Source organism: Chrysemys picta, chromosome 9 (genome assembly GCF_011386835.1).
Source record: "Chrysemys picta bellii isolate R12L10 chromosome 9, ASM1138683v2, whole genome shotgun sequence".
Classification (NCBI taxonomy): Eukaryota; Metazoa; Chordata; order Testudines; family Emydidae; genus Chrysemys; species Chrysemys picta.
In genome coordinates, this window is record NC_088799.1 from 82,082,738 (window position 1) to 82,099,134 (window position 16,397).

Sequence of the window (16,397 nt, forward strand, 5' to 3'; positions counted from 1 at the left end):
GATTTAGCTTCATCCCAGGCAGCAATTTGAAGCATGAAGTTTAAAATGGAAATTGCTGCTCTTTAATCCTACTGGTCTGCTGCATGGGACTTAGTGGTAGTGCAATTGTCTGGCGATATCCAGTGGGCTGGATTCTCTGCAACCTGACATTATACTGTCACAGAGGTTATAATGATCTTCTCTTTACAGGATACAATACATGGCTTGAACAACAAGAGAGAAGATGGGGCTGGGTTGGGCTGGAAAGCCCCCAAGGCCAGGGCCTATCATCCCATCCTTCCTGCTCCCTCTGCCTGGTGCAGGCAGGAGATAAGGTGCTGAAGCAGAGCCTTCCACAGAGGATGTCATGAGTTCGCTACAGACGCTTTTTCCATTCCACGGTAGATGGTGATGCTCCTCTTCTTTTACAGGAAGAACTTACCATTCCTTCCCTGGGGAGACAGGGGGGTGCCCCTGCCCTACAAACAAAGAGATAGTTTCCCATAGTGTAGCACTCAGCCCAATGTGTGCAGACTTGTGTGTGGGGAAACTCCCTTCCCCTTTGACTCCTATCCTGAGGGTTCATTGTGAAAGCCTCGCCTTGCTGCATAGAAGGGGTGGGCACAAGATCTTACTCACAAGCTGTTCTCGGATTCCAGCACTTCCTCTTTCAGCATAAAACATGAGCCTTACTTAGTGCCCTGATCCAGGTCACTACCGTGTTAGGACTCGCAGATACTCTGGTAGCCTCAGTAGTGAAGGTACTTTGGGGCAGCTAGAGATGAGCCTCAATTTAAATGTTGGCTCCTCAGCTTTGGTAGGAAGGACAGGTCTGAATTCAAATGTGATCCATAGCTGGATTTCACAGCTGCCCCTCTCTCCTTGAGTTGAACTCAAATCCCATATCCAAACACTCCTGAGCATTGTGGTTAGGTCCCACCTCTAGTGCTAGCTGAAAGGAGACAACAGCTGAGATGATAAACCATGACACCATCATTTTACTAATAGCCTGCCAGGGAAGCAGCTGCTCTCCTTGCATTCAGGCTGCATTCTGTGCTCAGGGCTAGATTTACAGCCGTGCTGCAGCCACTCTGTGACAGTACCCTGGCACAAAGCAGCCATAAACCCATGGGTGGCGCATAATGAAGGCTGGGGGAGGCTAAGCCTCCCCAAACCTCATGCTGCCTGGGGGACCAGTGGTAGATTTGGGGTCCCTGGAAAAATCTCCCCCCTGCCCTGGTCCCAGGGCTGGAGGAGCTCTCACTCGCCACCACAGCAGGAGCACAGAGCTGTTCCAGTCTCGGGGACAGAGCTGGGCGGAGGGGAGCGGAAAGGAACAAGTGGGGGCAGAGGCCTCAGGGGAAAAGGCGGAATGGGGTGGGGCCACGGGTGGGCCGAGGGGGACTGCGAGCAGCGAGTTGGGGTGGGGCCTGGTGAGAAGAGGCAGGGCAGGGGGCTAGCCTTTCCAAGGGGAAACTTCACCCACCACCCACGCCCATGCAATACAACTGGAGGTTACAGGCAGTGGGGGATTTCCCCCTGAACGTGTGAATGAAGATGGTGGTATAGTGACTGCTCTGCCATTTCCTTCCTGCTGCCCACTGTAGAGGTTATGGCCAGGATGCCAATGAGCCCCAATTGGCAAAACAGCTTCTTGGGGCTGTGAGCAATCAAAACAGCTTGATCAGGGACCAGCCTGGGACAACAGCAGTCTCAGGATTGGGACAATCATAGATAGTTTTTTAAAGTCATTTTTGCCCCCAAGTCTTCCTTACAGGCAGAGGTGAAAGTAAGCTGGTACGCCCTGGTACGGTGTACCGGCAAGAGCTGGTGCGCCGTACCGGACCAGCTTCCCCAGACAGCAATTTAAAGAGCCTGGGGCTCCGGCAGCAGGGCTCAGGCAACGATTTAAAGGGCCCGGGGCGGTAGCAGTGGTCAGAGCCCTGGACCCTTTAAATCGCAGCCCGAACCCCACTGCCGGAGCCCTAGAGTAGCGGCAGCGGGGCTTGGGCAGCAATTTAAAGGGCCCGTGGCTCCGGCTGCCACTACCGCCCCAGGCCCTTTAAATCTACGCTGGCTCCAGCAGCGGGGCTCAGGTGGTGATTTAAAGGACGTGGGGCAGTAGCGGCGGCTGGAGCCCTGGGCCCTTTAAATTGCCACCAGAGCCCCGATGCCAGTGCCCCAGGGTAGCGGCAGCAGCTGGGACCCCCAGGGCTCTGTCGGCAATTTAAAGGGCCCAGGGCTGCTGTGATAGTGGCAGCTGGGAGCCCCAGGCCATTTAAATCACCACCGAAGCCCCTGGCCACTGCTGCTACCCCGGGGCTCTGGCAGCAGGGCTCAGGCGGAAACCTCTATTTAAAAGGCCGGAGGCTCTAAAGGCCCCGCCTCTTCTGGTCAAGGCCACGCCCCTTCCAGTCGAGACCCCGCCCCCTGCTCAGGACTCCAGTGTACTGGTAAGTCCTTTAAGTTATTTTCACCCCTGCTTACAGGAGAATTTGTGTCCTTCCATTTCAGCACAGTTACATTTTTTGCCCATCAATATCACTACTTGGAGCTTAAAAATAACCCACCTTATTTGTAGCCCCAAGATGTCCCCTCCTCATGTGAGGAAACTTGGTGTGGAGGTAAAGTTTTCCAGAACATATATTATTAATATACAGGAAGATTTCCCCCCAATACAACGACTTTTTATACGAAGTTCCCAGAGCTACTACTGCATCTCCAATATTTAGCTGAGTTGATTATTTTTGTCTTCAGCACCTTGTAACTTGGCTGGATGATTTTTCTCTGAAGTGGATTATGTCATTTACTGGACTGGAGTCTCTACATTTTTTATATTATTGTTAATGTGATTGTTTGGCTTATACTGTGTGGTTGGTATGCATGGCACATTAGACATCTAAGGAAATGAGGTTCTTTCCCCCAAGGAGTTTGCAATCTACATTACAGAGATAATTAATGAATAATTGCAATGTAAATAAAGCTTGACAACATTACATTAGACAGAGAGGGATAGTTCCCATGTACCACTCTTGTAGCTAGACCATCAATATTGATCTGATTTAGCCAGCTTAAAGCCAACTGCATGTAGGGGTTCTGAATATCTACCGCTTTCAGTGCGCACCAGGCCTGATTCTTAGCTGCCATAAATTGGTGTAGCACCACCAATTTCAATGGAGTTACACTAATTTACACCAATTCAGAATCTACACGTCTTCTGTCATTATGTCTTAATTTTCTGAGCCCAGCTGTGTGACAGATCCCCAAAATGTGGGAGAGTAGCAAAAATGCAGGCTCAATTGCTAGTTAACATTTTCTATAAGCCTCTGTTTTGTGACTATGTTTCTGCTGTAAATTACTGACACAATGACAAAAGGGAACAAACACCAGATTAACGTGGGACTGAGGTAAAATTGGGTCTAATTGGAAGTATGTGACTGGGAGAGTTTTTAGGCCTAGCTCTGATTTCCAAGTCATGCTAACTGTGCAGATTGGGATCTGTCATATGCGGTATGAGAACACCCCCAGCTGGACAAAGACTTAATAGTCAGTAATATTCATTAATCATGGAAACCTTCAGTTCTCTATGCAGCAACTGGGGAAAGAAAAACAAACAAGTGGGGATGGGGATTGATAAGAAGACAGCGAAGTTGATGGAGAGATGAGCATCCTTCCAATCACGAGGGAGGAGTACTGCAATAGCATTCTGTATCATCCCTTATATTTAGAAAGTAGGGGCCAAGTATAGCAGTGGTGTACAATAAACAGTGGTGAAAGTTACACAGCAGGTTTAAGTTGGACTCCCAAAATGGGTGTAATGGGGCCAAATGCTGGCCCTATTAAGCTCAGGTGGCACAAAGTGGCCAGATTCCAGCTATAAATAGACAGCAGAGAACTCCTCTTGTGAAGCCAGCTGCTATGTCTGCTGCCCGCTACCATTTGTCAGTGCTGGGCAGAGAACATAGCAGAGCTACAGTATGATCCTCCTCTGTGTAAGGCAGTGGCTCTCAACCTTTCCAGACTACTGTTCCCCTTTGAGGAGTCTGATTTGTCCTGTCACCTCACTTAAAAACTACTTGCTTACAATATCAGACCTAAAAATTCCAGTATCCCAGCTCACTATTACTGAAAAATTGCTCACTTTCTCATTGTTACCATATAGTTATAAAATAAATCAGTTGGAATATAAATATTGTACTTACATTTCAGTGTATAGTATATACAGCAGTATAAACAAGCCATTTTCTGTATGAAATGTTAGTTTGTACTGACTTCACTACTCACTAGTGCTTTTAACTAGGCAAATCTCTAGATGAGTTGATGTACCCTGTGGAAGACCTCTGTGTACCCCCAGTGGTATGCAGATCCCTGGTTGAGAACCATTGGTGTAAGGGGACTGTTGGCCCCTAACTGAAAGTTAGTTAGTGGGGCTTTTTGGTTGACCTCTCCCAGTATCAAAAGAAAGGGGAAGGGCTGATGAGAAATCAAGATCCTGAGACTGACAGTCCCCAAGGCCAATGGGGAGAGGCCAAAGCGCCAGGTCAGCCTGAATGACAGGGCAGGCAGGCCAATGAGGGAGCCAGGAGCACTGGGTCCTGTCTGTGTGAACTGGAGGCAGAGCAGCAGCATGGAGCCAGAGGAGGCGGAGCTAGAGCAGCCCAGGCCCGCTGTGCTGATGGAGAGCCAGGGTTGAGCTACAGCAGGGAGCTGTGGGCCCAGAGCGAGGGAGTGGATGTCCACTGTGCCGCCAGTAACACAGGAGCCGAGTGTGGTGAGCAGCTGGGGAGAGTGAGGTTGGACCCTGGGCAGTGAGGGCCCAGCGCAAGGAGATGTCACCAGACAAGAGGTCTTGTAGGTCGGACTTGGAGGAGGATTATGACACCCCCGGGAGGGCCTATGCTGGGAAGAAGGGTCCTGCCACCTAGAGCCTGAGAGTGCACGACCGCTGCCAGAGCAGGTGTCTGATGTGACCTCTGCTATCACTGCAGCACAGCCAGGGCCTGGAACGTGTGAGGAACAGACTAAACTTTCCTTATCTCCCAGAGACTGCTGTTTGTGGTTTCCCTGTGCCCACACAGCAGGGTTACTTGTTTCCTTTAACCTTTTCCATTTTTTCCCCTTACAATTGTTTAGTAAATTGTATTTGCTTTGAACTGTATGTAATGATCAGTGGTTCAAGGAAGCGTCCAGTGAGTAGAGAGTACCCCAGAGCGGTGATACCCTAGCCCAGGGATGGGCAACCTTTGGCATGCAGCCTGCCTTTGGGTAAGCCCCCTGGCGGGCCGCACCGGTTTGTTTACGTGCTGCGTCTGCAGGTTCGGACAATCACAGCTCCCACTGGCTGCGGTTCGCCGCTCCAGGCCAACAGGGGCTGTGGAAAGTGGCGGCCAGAACATCGCTCAGCCCGCACGGCTTCCCGCAGCCCCCATTGGCCTGGGGCGGCAAACCGTGGCCAGTGGAAGCTGCGATCGGCCGAACCTGCAGACACGGCAGGTAAACAAACCAGCCCAGCCTGTCAGGGGGCTTACCCTGGCGGGCTGCGTTCCAAAGGTTGCCGATCCCTGCCCTAAGAGACCACAACAAGACTCGGGGTTCAGCCTCCCAGGAATCCTGGGCCCAGCCTCGTTGAGGTTACGAGGACTCTGCTGCCTGGGAGAGTGGAAGGGAAGTCCTCGAAGTCAGGCAGTTCTCCACTTAAAAGGAGTGGGAACAAGGACTCAGACCCTTTCGCTAGCCAATTCCACCTGGGTAGTGTATAAGCCAAGAAAGTTCCCCACAATAGCAGGACCACCCCCCACCCCCACTTACATCTGGCATCAGGTCACATAAAGGCTATATACCAGTGGTATAACATCCCCACACGTAAGCAGCTGGCCTGGCTCTCCAGCCCATGAAGGTCTCCATTCCACACCCAGCCTTTTCAGATCCTTCCTTCAGAGCACAGTTTTATTCTTAAACTTAAAGCATCAAAACAAAGCTGTTCCTCTGCCCACCCCAGACTCCAGCTTACAGAGGCTTTCCCCCTTACCTCTTTCAGTGCTGAAAGGCAATGAGACTACCCTACTCTTCCCTTTCTGTCAATCCCCCTGCTTCAGCACTAATTGCAAGAACCCATCTCCCTCCTGCAGATCTCACCAACTGAGCTCTCTCAGCTCTTTATAGGGTTCACCTGATGCTTTTCCAGATGGTTTTGGTCATCAAAAAGGGCTGACTGGCCCCAGGCCCTTAAAGCGGCAGACCACCCTGTTACACCAAGGCTATTCTAACTAACACCAGCCACATACAGAGGTTCAGATTGCTATAATATTGCCCTGATGGCTCTTCTCTCCCTGCCACCAAGCAGAATTGGGATTCAATCTGATCTTAAAATTTGTGTGCCTGGACTACTGTTTCTACTTGGTGTTTTTTTAATATGCAAATTTTTTTGAAGCAAATCTTTTTTTCTTTAGAGAGAATTAATTCCTTTTTAATTGCATTAATGCAAAACAAGCAAATAAAAGTTTTAATAAAAGTAAAGCAGCCTTTAAACTCATGCCCATTGGAACATAATCACACCGACGGACATACATTAATAGAAATTTTAATAAAGGTACAGTCTTAATAGGATTTAAATTCATAGATGTAATAGTATAAAACACATGTTTTTCTTCCACTAAGCAACATAATTTTGCCCATCTTTGTTGAAATAGACACAGCATCTGATATTGTTTCTTTCTCAACAGAAGGATACGGTATTGGATATTATAAGGAAAAAAATTAGGAATAGATGGGATATAAAGATTACAAAATTATAAATTTAATCTTTCTAGTTTATAACAATATCTCTAGGCAGATAAAATGTAATGAACATTATATTTAATACTGTTTTGTTTATGTTTTGTTTCTTGAAAGAAAAGTGCTGTTTAGTTCAATCTTAAATTTAGTTAAATCGTGAAATCTTTCCACGAGGATATGCAGCCTCTTCCTTATCGCACACTGAATGCATCACCAACTTATTGGGCCTGATTCTGATCTCCCACTGTTTTTTTTCCTACCCCACTAATGTAACTCCCTCACTTCAGAGCATTTACTCCAGATTGGCAGTGGGGTGTGTGAGGCTCAGCATCAGGCCAAGTGAATTTTTCAAGGGGAAAAAAAATCACTAAAAATATTGACTATAAGAACTGCAGATTTTAGATCTGTTCACTAGTTCATACTGGCCTCTATGTGCAGGCAAATCAGACAAAATATACTACATCCTTTGCTTCTTTAATAAAATATGAGAAGACAGGGCAGAATTTCTTAGGGCCAGATTGCTCCCCGCCCAGTCAAACTCATGGGGGGAAGGTGTTGTTCCATGGGGGAGTTCGACCCTGCCTAGAAGGAGCTGTGTGTCAGCATCCAATTTTATGGATTCCCTGCCATCTGCGTTTCCACACACAGATCCTGTGCCAATGGACTCCAGTGAAAAAGTACTATAAGGACTTCCTCTAGTTGATGCTGTCTGAGGTCCCTTCTTAAAGGTGGAAGGTTCCCCAACACCGGTAACAGGGCTGATGGGAAGATACTGTGCATCCCTACATGTAGGGTTACCATATTTTGAGCCTCCAAAAGGAGGACACTCCACGGGCCCCCGCCCCGCCCACGCCCCGCCCCAACTCCGCCCCTTCCCCAAAGTCCCCGCCCCAACTCCGCCCCCTCCCCTGCTTCCCGCGAACATTTGATTCGCGGGAAGCCTGAAGCAGGTAAGGGGGGTGTGGGGGGAGGAGGCGAGGCCCAGTCTGGCCCCCCCGGCGTCTCCAGCCTGGATCGGCTTGGGCCCTGGGGTGCCAGCCCCGGGCCCGGCCCCTGGCCGAGCATCCCCGGCCCGCCCAGCACTGCCGGTCCCCGGCCCGACCCCCGGGCCCCCGGCCGAGCACCCCCGGCCCGCCCAGCACTGCCGGTCCCCGGCCCCCGGCACCGCACTGCCGGCCCGGCCCCCGAGCCCCCGGCCCGGCCCCGCCGGCCTGGCCCCCGAGCCCCCGGCCCGGCCCGGCCCCGTTGGCCCGGCCCCCGAGCCCCCGGCCCCGCACCGCCGGCCCGGCCCCCAAGTCCCCGGCCCGGCACCACACCGCCGGCCCCGCATGTCCCGATTTTCCTGGACATGTCCGGCTTTTTGGGATTTCCCCCCGGACGGGGATTTGGAGCCCAAAAAGCCGGACATGTCCGGGAAAATCCGGACGTATGGTAGCCCTACTACATGTCTCTTCTCCTCCCAGCCTGCCACAACCTAATGCAGGTTGCCTCACTGTCCACGCAGTCTTCAACACCAGGATTCAGTAAAAGCCTCTTGGTGGGGTCCAGTGCCATTGAGATAGCTGACTCTCCCAATTCCATGCACCGTGAGATCTCACATGTGGAAGATCCCCCTCTGGGAGCAGATGCTAGGGACGAAATCTGACCCTTAGATTTTAGCTACACATTTCTCTCCATAAAGAGGGCATCTATGAAAATGGAGGTGTGATTGTCCCTCTGAGGCACACAGACCCATATCCTCCGACGGGGTAAATCAGCACAGCTTCTTTGAGGTCAGTGGAGCTGCACTGATTTACACCAGCTGATTATCAGGCCCAGAGAGTGTGCAGAAGGCTGTTGCCAGGATGTGCACCTCATACATTTTTCTGTTAGGCCTAAGGTGACCAGATGTCCCGATTTTGGGGTCTTTTTCTTATATAGGCTCCTATTTCTCCCCACCCTCTGTCCCGATTTTTCACATTTGCTGTCTGGTCACCCTAGTTAGGCCCCACTTTGAACCGGCATCACTGGGGTTGAGAGCATTCAGCACGTTGCAGATTCTTGGTTTATACTTCAGTGCAGCCCTTCATCCCTGCCGTCTCTGGGAATCACTTATCATAGCTTTGCACAGTGAACAGCATTGTTTTTTCCTGCTGGTGGGAAAAAAAAAAAATCTTGTGTGTTGATGAAACTGTCCAAAGTGAATTTTCTCATCTTGTTCTGACAAGGGATAGGTGAGATTTCAGTGCTAGTTGGGTCACGCTGAGTGTCAGTGTAGTGCTGTTTGATATAGGGATAGGCCATAAAGAGCATTAGCCACTAAAATAGAAAGCTATAACTCAGATCTGGGTACCTGACATTGATTTGAAATATACCAACGGAGCAAGGAGGCAGTCTTAATGAATGTGGCAAGGACTTTTCATAGGAGTTGCTCTTCCCACAAAGTGGTGGAAACAAACCACACTGGAATTAATTCTGAAGTGCCCCAAGGCAGCAATGGTCTGAACTCAATCACATTATTGCTTTTTGCTCATTTTCAGCTTCTGTTTGTTTATGGCAGTGGCATAATAGCCCTTAAACTTGACCAGGAAAATGGGGATTGGAATGATAATAGTTAACATGCCAAATATTGCAGCAAAGGATGCCATCACCTGGCCAAAGATGGTGAGAGGGATGATGTCGCCATAGCCCACAGTGGTTAGCGTGATCAGAGCCCACCAGAAGCAAATGTTAATGTCTGTGAAGTGCAAATCTGCCCGGTAAGAAGAATGAATACCCAGCAACTCGCTATAGAAAAAGAGAGAACCAAAGAAGAGGGTTTCAAAGGCCAGGATGATCAGCAGGAAGCAGATCTCTTGGATGATGGACTTGAGCGTGTAGGATAGGACTCTCAGGATCAGAGGGGTCTCTATTAGCTTGAATATCTTCAGGAGTTTGAGGAGGTAGACTACGCGGACAAACCCCAGCCAAAGTGCTAGGCTAGGCATTTTCTGAATCTGCTCGGCGCTGAAGAGTTCAATGTAAACTGGGAAGAGGGAGAGGAAATCAGCCACATTCAGAGGATTCCTGAGGAATTTCTTTTTGTCTGGACAGAAGAAAAATCGCATGGAAAACTCAAAAGTGAACCAGAGGACACAGAACAGCTCCAGGTGGAGCAGGTAAGGGGCCTGGTGATAATAAGGCTCATGGATGCTGTGCATTACTTCGGAATGGCCGAAAACGGTCAAGTTAGCAGCAGAGTACTCGTACTGGGCCTTAGTCTCCTCACAGAATATGATGACGATTCCAATGATGAACAGCAGAGAAATAATAGCCAGGCACTGCAGAGGGACAGAAAGGTCAGACGTAGGATCAGGTCAGTGTGAGGGTATCACAAAACTTCAAAGCCTCACTTCACATCCAGGATTCTCAGCATCAAACATTACCTTTTCCTAGACTAACTTTTACCCAATTTCCATCTAGGAATAGATTCACACATTGAAGGTTTCTTTTTCTTTTCCATCCTTACCTGTCCAAGGCCAAGAGGAGGATCTGGGTCAAGGAAAATAATGTGAACTATTAGCATCTGGACTTGTAGGGAAGGGGAGACATCTGACACCTAGAGCAACATGCACAGATTCACTGAAATTGCCCTAGCACGAAGTGCTGGCTCAAGCGACTCAGCTGTTCTAGACAGACTGGAAAATGTCCTCTGCCTTCTCCAAACCTGCAGTTGCTGCCCCAAGTGCCTGTTCTGAGAGGAGCGGAATTAATGAAATGCACTTTTAACTGTACACAACACAGTAGGAAATGCACAGCCCTAGCATGCAGAGCAGTGGGGCACAGCAAAGCGCCGTAGCCACGGCCCAGCACTAGCAGGGAGACATGAACTGATCCTTATTTTCAAAAATATTTGCCGAATGCTTTGGAGGAATAATTTAGAGCCTATGGGTCAGTGGTGGGCAACCTGTGGCCCGTGGGTCGTATGCGGCCCATCAGGCTAAGCTGATTGTGGGCTGCGAGACATATGGCTGATGTTGACTGTCCGCAGGCACAGGCCCCAGCAGCTCCCAGTGGCCACGGTTCGCCGTTCCTGGCCAATGGGAGCTGCGGGAAGCAGCAGCAGCACGGCCCGCCGCTTCCCGCAGCTCCCATTGGCCAGGAACGGCGAACCGTGGCTACTGGGAGGTGCGGGGGGCCGTGCCTGTAGACGGTCAATGTCAGCAACATGTCTCACTGCCCGCAATCAGCATACCCTGATGGGCCGCAGGTTGCCCACCACTGCTATAGCTTGTTTATGAAATGATCACTTCAATTGTTTATTAGTCACGTTGAATGAGGAAGGGGGTCACCTAAATCACATGGTCTGGTTCCGGCTCCCAAGTGAGATTAGTAAAATCTTATAATATAAAAATAACTCATAGTAAATAGCTCATTTCTAGTATGAATTTTCAGAGGAATAATCATTAGTGCTAAAACTCATGAAACCTCTAGGATTCACAAATTGCCTTGGAATACCAAGGCAAATACTTCTGTGTAACTAATAGCAACATCACCTACCTGAATCAGAGCAAGCTGAACGGCACCCTAAAAATATTGGTGAATCAAGTTGTTATTCTGGGATGTTTTATTTAATTGTTCAAGTACTGTAGCTGTAAGCAGGACTCTGAACCCGTGCTCTAGAGCTGCAAGTTCCTAAGCTTTTTCCACCCCCACAGATTCAGGCTCACGCTGACGAATCTATCTGGTTCCCCACTGGGAGCATTACCTTGGCACTTAAAGAGGAAAAGGGCTTTTCAAAGATAGACCAGATCTTTGGCTGCCACCTGGCCCTCCAGCTGAAATCCCTTCTTTCCACTTGGACTATGAGGCACTGGTCATCAGCATGTTCGTTCTCATCCCAAACATTAAATTCCTCCGGCTGGCTGTCTTTGTTGGTCAGCTTCAGCCAACAGCAGGGGGCCAGCTGTGCATCACTTATCTCCCAGAAAGCCAGCTCTTCCTCTAAGATTGATCTGCAGGTGTCTACAGGACAATGGAGGTGTTTGGTCCTGTAATAGCTCAACACATAGCCAAAGAGCTGAGCACTCCTGTCAAAGAAGAATTCTTTGGTGGTAGGGTTATAATCATACAGTGTGCTGGCATTGGGCTCTGTGAGGTTGCAGAGCTTGGTCCCTGGGAAGGTCCGGAGGGTGCTGCAGTATGTCTCATGTCTGATTCCTCCAACATTCAGGATGATCTTCTCTTTTGAGCCATCCATCCTTCAGGTGTCAAGTGGTGGGTTCGCGTTCTGATTGGCTTCTGTTAATCTCTAGCAAGCCTACAAGAGGGAGAAAGGGTAAGAATGCAAATTAAAACCCTCAAGGCTGCAAATCTGAAGCAGGGCAGTTTTCCATGGCATGTCACACCACTCTATTAAAGCTCATTTTGTAACTTCCCTGAGCACTGGAATTTCCTAGAGAAAGTGCCCGACTCCTCTCACCATTGACCTATTCTATTAAATATAGGCTCTTCTACTGCGCGCATCACTCATCTGAACGCCTTCCAATAGTGCATTAAGAAACATGACTGTCTGTCACATGTTCAGATGACTTGCATCTGAAGAAGTGAGGTTCTTACCCACGAAAGCTTATGCTCCCAGTACTTCTGTTAGTCTCAAAGGTGCCACAGGACCCTCTGTTGCTTTTTACAGATTCAGACTAACACGGCTACCCCTCTGATACTTGTCACATGTTGTTTGTTCTCTCATCTTCTCCCTAGGGGAGAAGGGTATATTGTGGAGTGTCTTGTTTTTGGTAGAGGTTTTTTAACATAATATAATAATTTTAATATACATATTGCCATGTATTTATGTTAGAGAAGGCGAGGTCAAAGAAAAATACCTTGCATTTGGAGCACAAAGTGGTGAAGTTTGTGATGGTCCTTAGTTCCTGAGGGAATTCAGAAAACTCTGCCTCACATAAGGATGGGAAATACCCATGTATTAACTTCCTATGTGCCAGAGGAGCAGAGCTTTTGACCACAGTCTTCATCCCAGAGCTTTAGGTGGTCTTTTAGACTTCACCTATCCTTCTGGGTGTGGGAGATTTTCTCCTCTCTCCACATTACCTTGATGATTTGGAGAGTCACAAGTGAGATGATATGACTGCATGGCTGTCAACTGGACCATGTTTTCTGGGAGGGGGAGGTAAATGTTCTCTGAGGTTCCACTTTGCCTCTTTATTCCTCCCCTCTGGACTCATGTTGGGTGGAACTATCTGCCCAGCTGTAGGATGCTGCTTCCCCCTGGAGTCTATCAACACGACCCCTGGGTCAGCTGGAAGAGGTTCATGAGCAACATGAGGCACTGCCTTCTCCAGGGGCTGAATGTGATGCCTCCATAGCAATCCCAGACCCTGCTGCCCAGGACTCTGTCACTGAGCAGCATGATTCAGGTACAGTTACTGATAACCCAGTATCAGCTCCATTCTCCAAAGCTTAAAGTATGTTGAGCCCAAATGTGTGGAAGCTGTTTCTCAGTTCTGTATTAATGTCATTACAAGAGAAATTTCATGAGTCAACCTCAGTCTTCTGCACTATACAACATGTGATAATGACAGAGAACTGGGGCATTTCAGAAAGGACTCATGGATATCACGCACACAGACACCTCTGTCATTTCTGACATACTGCATCCCCTTCTAGGGCAGTCCTGGGATAGGGGGAGGGATAGCTCTGTGGTTTGAGCATTGGCCTGCTAAACAAACCCAGGGTTGTGAGTTCAGCCCTTAAGGGGGCCACTTAGGGATCTGGGGCAAAATTGGTCCTGCTAGTGAAGGCAGGGGGCTGGACTCAATGACCTTTCGGGGTCCCTTCCAGCTCTATGGGATAGGTATATCTCCATATATTATATTATTATTATTATATTATTAGATCTCTCAGTTCTGACCTGTATCACTGCGAGCTGTTCTAGACCCGCCCTCTCTTTCCTTCCCACTCATATTCGTGCACCCCACCCATTCATTCCTGTCTGTACTTTATACCGTCCAGTTATCACCTTCTTCTGTCTTTGTGGAAAGCACTTGGGCAAAGAAGCACCAGCTCCCTTGTGTGGTACCAAGGAATGGGAGCTCAGCTCCTTTCCACTTGTGACCTGCTGGTAATCAAGATTTGAACCCACAGTCCAGAAGTGAAGGGCTTGGACACTATCACAGTATGTTACTAGGCTCCCCATATAGTTCCCTTTCACCAGAAGGCTTGGTAAGAGAAGGCTGGGGCTGGCTCACAAATTCACTAGAAGCATAAATTAATTCCTGTTTGGCTGCCACAGTAACTGCCCTCAACACATGTGTGCACACCAAGGGCCTGATCCAGCTTCCAATGAAGTCAATGGCAAAACTCCCATTGATTTCAATGGGAGCAGGATTGGGCCCACATAGTACATAGATACACACTCTGCTTCGTGCTTGCAGCACATAAACTCAAATACTGAAGCAAGGATATGAGTGACACAGCAAGTTAGACTAACCTTCTCAGAGTTCAGAAAACCTGTTACTGGAACTTTGTGAGAGCATTCTCCTTCCTTTTACAAGCAAGTAGCTGTGTAAAAAGCTGATTTTTAAATGCCTTTGCTACATTCTTATTCATCTGCTTAGGATGCTCGATGCCTCTCGCTCAACAGTACAAATCCCAAGTGAGAAATCAACTAAAAAGCTACATTTCAGATCCTTACCTTGGAGTTATTGCAGTAGCTTTGTGACCAGAGGAGAGGAGAAGAAGCCTAGAGAAAGAGACAAGTTCAGTGAAAACAGGATGTTCAGTGGCTGGGCTCCAAGCTTAGGCTCATGGATGCTAGAAAACAACACCAACCAATCGAACAGAAAAGATGTTGAACCCCCCCCCAATCCCCTTCAAGTCTGTCCTATCAGCAATCGCTTTTCATCCTCTAAGGAATAATACTCAAATATGTCAACAACTGCCAAGCCAGATGTTCTCCTGGCCACATTATTCTTCCCTCTGCCACCCGCTGTGCTTCTTACAGCCTCAAAGAACAGTGGTATTTTGAAAATATGTAATGCTCAAACTTCCTGGGCCCAATATAAAATTAGAATGTTGAGCAACAGAAATGCAGGGAAAATTTGTTCCTTTCCTGACTGTTCCTTACTCAAGTTAAATTAAAAAAAGAGCTGTCACCCCCCTTTCATTTAAAGGGCTTTCCATTCATTTCTAGCTGCAGAGGGAATAAACTTTTGCACCTGCAAATTTTTAACTTGTTTTGGTCCATGATCATATTAGGAAGATTTTAGGTATGTAACTGCTGAGACTGTTAAAAGAACATTCACTGTTTAAGACAGAGTGTTTGAGATATAAATATAAAGGGAACGGTAACAACCTTTATGTAAGCAATAACATAAAATCCCACCTGGCAAGAGGTACAGACCGAGGTACAGAATCATTTTACCTGTAAGGGGTTAATCAGTTCAATTAACCTAGTTGGCACCTGACCAGAAGGACCAATGGGACAAGAAGATACTTTCAAATGGCGGGGGGGGGGGGAGGTTTTGTTTGTGCTCTCTTTGTTCCCTCTGGAGAGAGAGAAAGAGAGAGAGAGAGAGAGAGAGATCAAGCAGGTAACCCATCTCTTGAAAAGATACCTTGAAATGATACATCTAAAATTACAGAAATTGTAAGTAAATGCATTAGATTATCTTTTGTTTTAGCTTGTGAATTTCCCTATGCTAAGACAGAGGTTTATTCCTGTTTTTGTAACTTTGAAGTTGAGCCTAGAGGGGAATCCACTGTGTTTTAAATCTTTTTATCACCCTGTAAAATTATCTTCCATCTGATTTTACAGAGGTACTTCTTTTACTTTTTTCTGTATAATAAAGTTCTTCTTTTAAGAACCTGATTGATTTTAGTGTCCTAAAAATAAAGGGTCTGGTCTGTACTGTTATTAAAGGCAATTGGTTGGTATATTATTCTCAAGCCTCCCTAGGAAAGGGAGTGAAGGAGCTTGGGGGGATATTTTGGGGAAATAGGCACTCCAAGTGGTCCTTTTCCTGAATCTTTGTCTAAATCACTTGGTGGTGGCAGCAATACTGTCCAAGGACAAGGAAAGGATTTGTGCCTTGGGGAAGTTTTAACCTAAGCTGCTATATAATAAGCTTAGGGGGTCTTTCATGCGGGTCCCCACAACTGTACCCCAGAGTTCAGAGTGGGGAGGGAACTCTGACAGGTGGTCTTTTAATTACTCCTCAAAGTCATTTTCCAGATTTTCTCTCTCATATTATTCAAAGGAATTAGAGACAAAAAGGACTTTTCACGTCACCTTTCTCACCCCAGCCTTAGGCTATTTCCTATGTCTACACTGCAATAAAACACCCACAGATGTCCTGTGACAGCTGACTTGGGCTCATGGATCTCAGGTTGGGGGGCTATAAAATTGCAGTGTAGATTCCTCATGGGGTCCCAGAACATGAGCTCCAGCCAAGCCCGAATGTCTAGACTGCAATTTTATAGCCCTGCAGCCTGAGCCCTGCAAGCCCGAGTCAGCTGACACAGGCCAGTCGCAGGTGTTTTATTACAGTGTAGACGTACCCTAAGGCTCCGGTCTAGTTTTAAATTACACAAGCAAAGAGGCAGATTCAGACCTCATCAGAGAAAGATCTACCGGATATTCCACCTAAGATTGGTTTGCGTCATTTGAA

General features: G+C 48.0%; 1 protein-coding gene across 1 annotated transcript; it reads right to left on the bottom strand.

The window, feature by feature from the left end:
• Nucleotides 1-6,545: 6,545 nt before the first annotated feature.
• On the bottom strand, nucleotides 6,546-14,569 carry LOC101944482 (potassium voltage-gated channel subfamily C member 1-like). The gene is made up of 3 exons (XM_005279516.4): nucleotides 14,423-14,569; nucleotides 11,480-12,031; nucleotides 6,546-10,052 (listed from the first exon to the last, which is right to left on the bottom strand). The coding sequence occupies exons 2-3, from the start codon at nucleotides 11,969-11,971 to the stop codon at nucleotides 9,249-9,251; spliced, it is 1,296 nt and encodes a 431-aa protein (XP_005279573.2). The 5' UTR covers nucleotides 11,972-12,031; nucleotides 14,423-14,569; the 3' UTR covers nucleotides 6,546-9,248.
• Nucleotides 14,570-16,397: the final 1,828 nt, after the last annotated feature.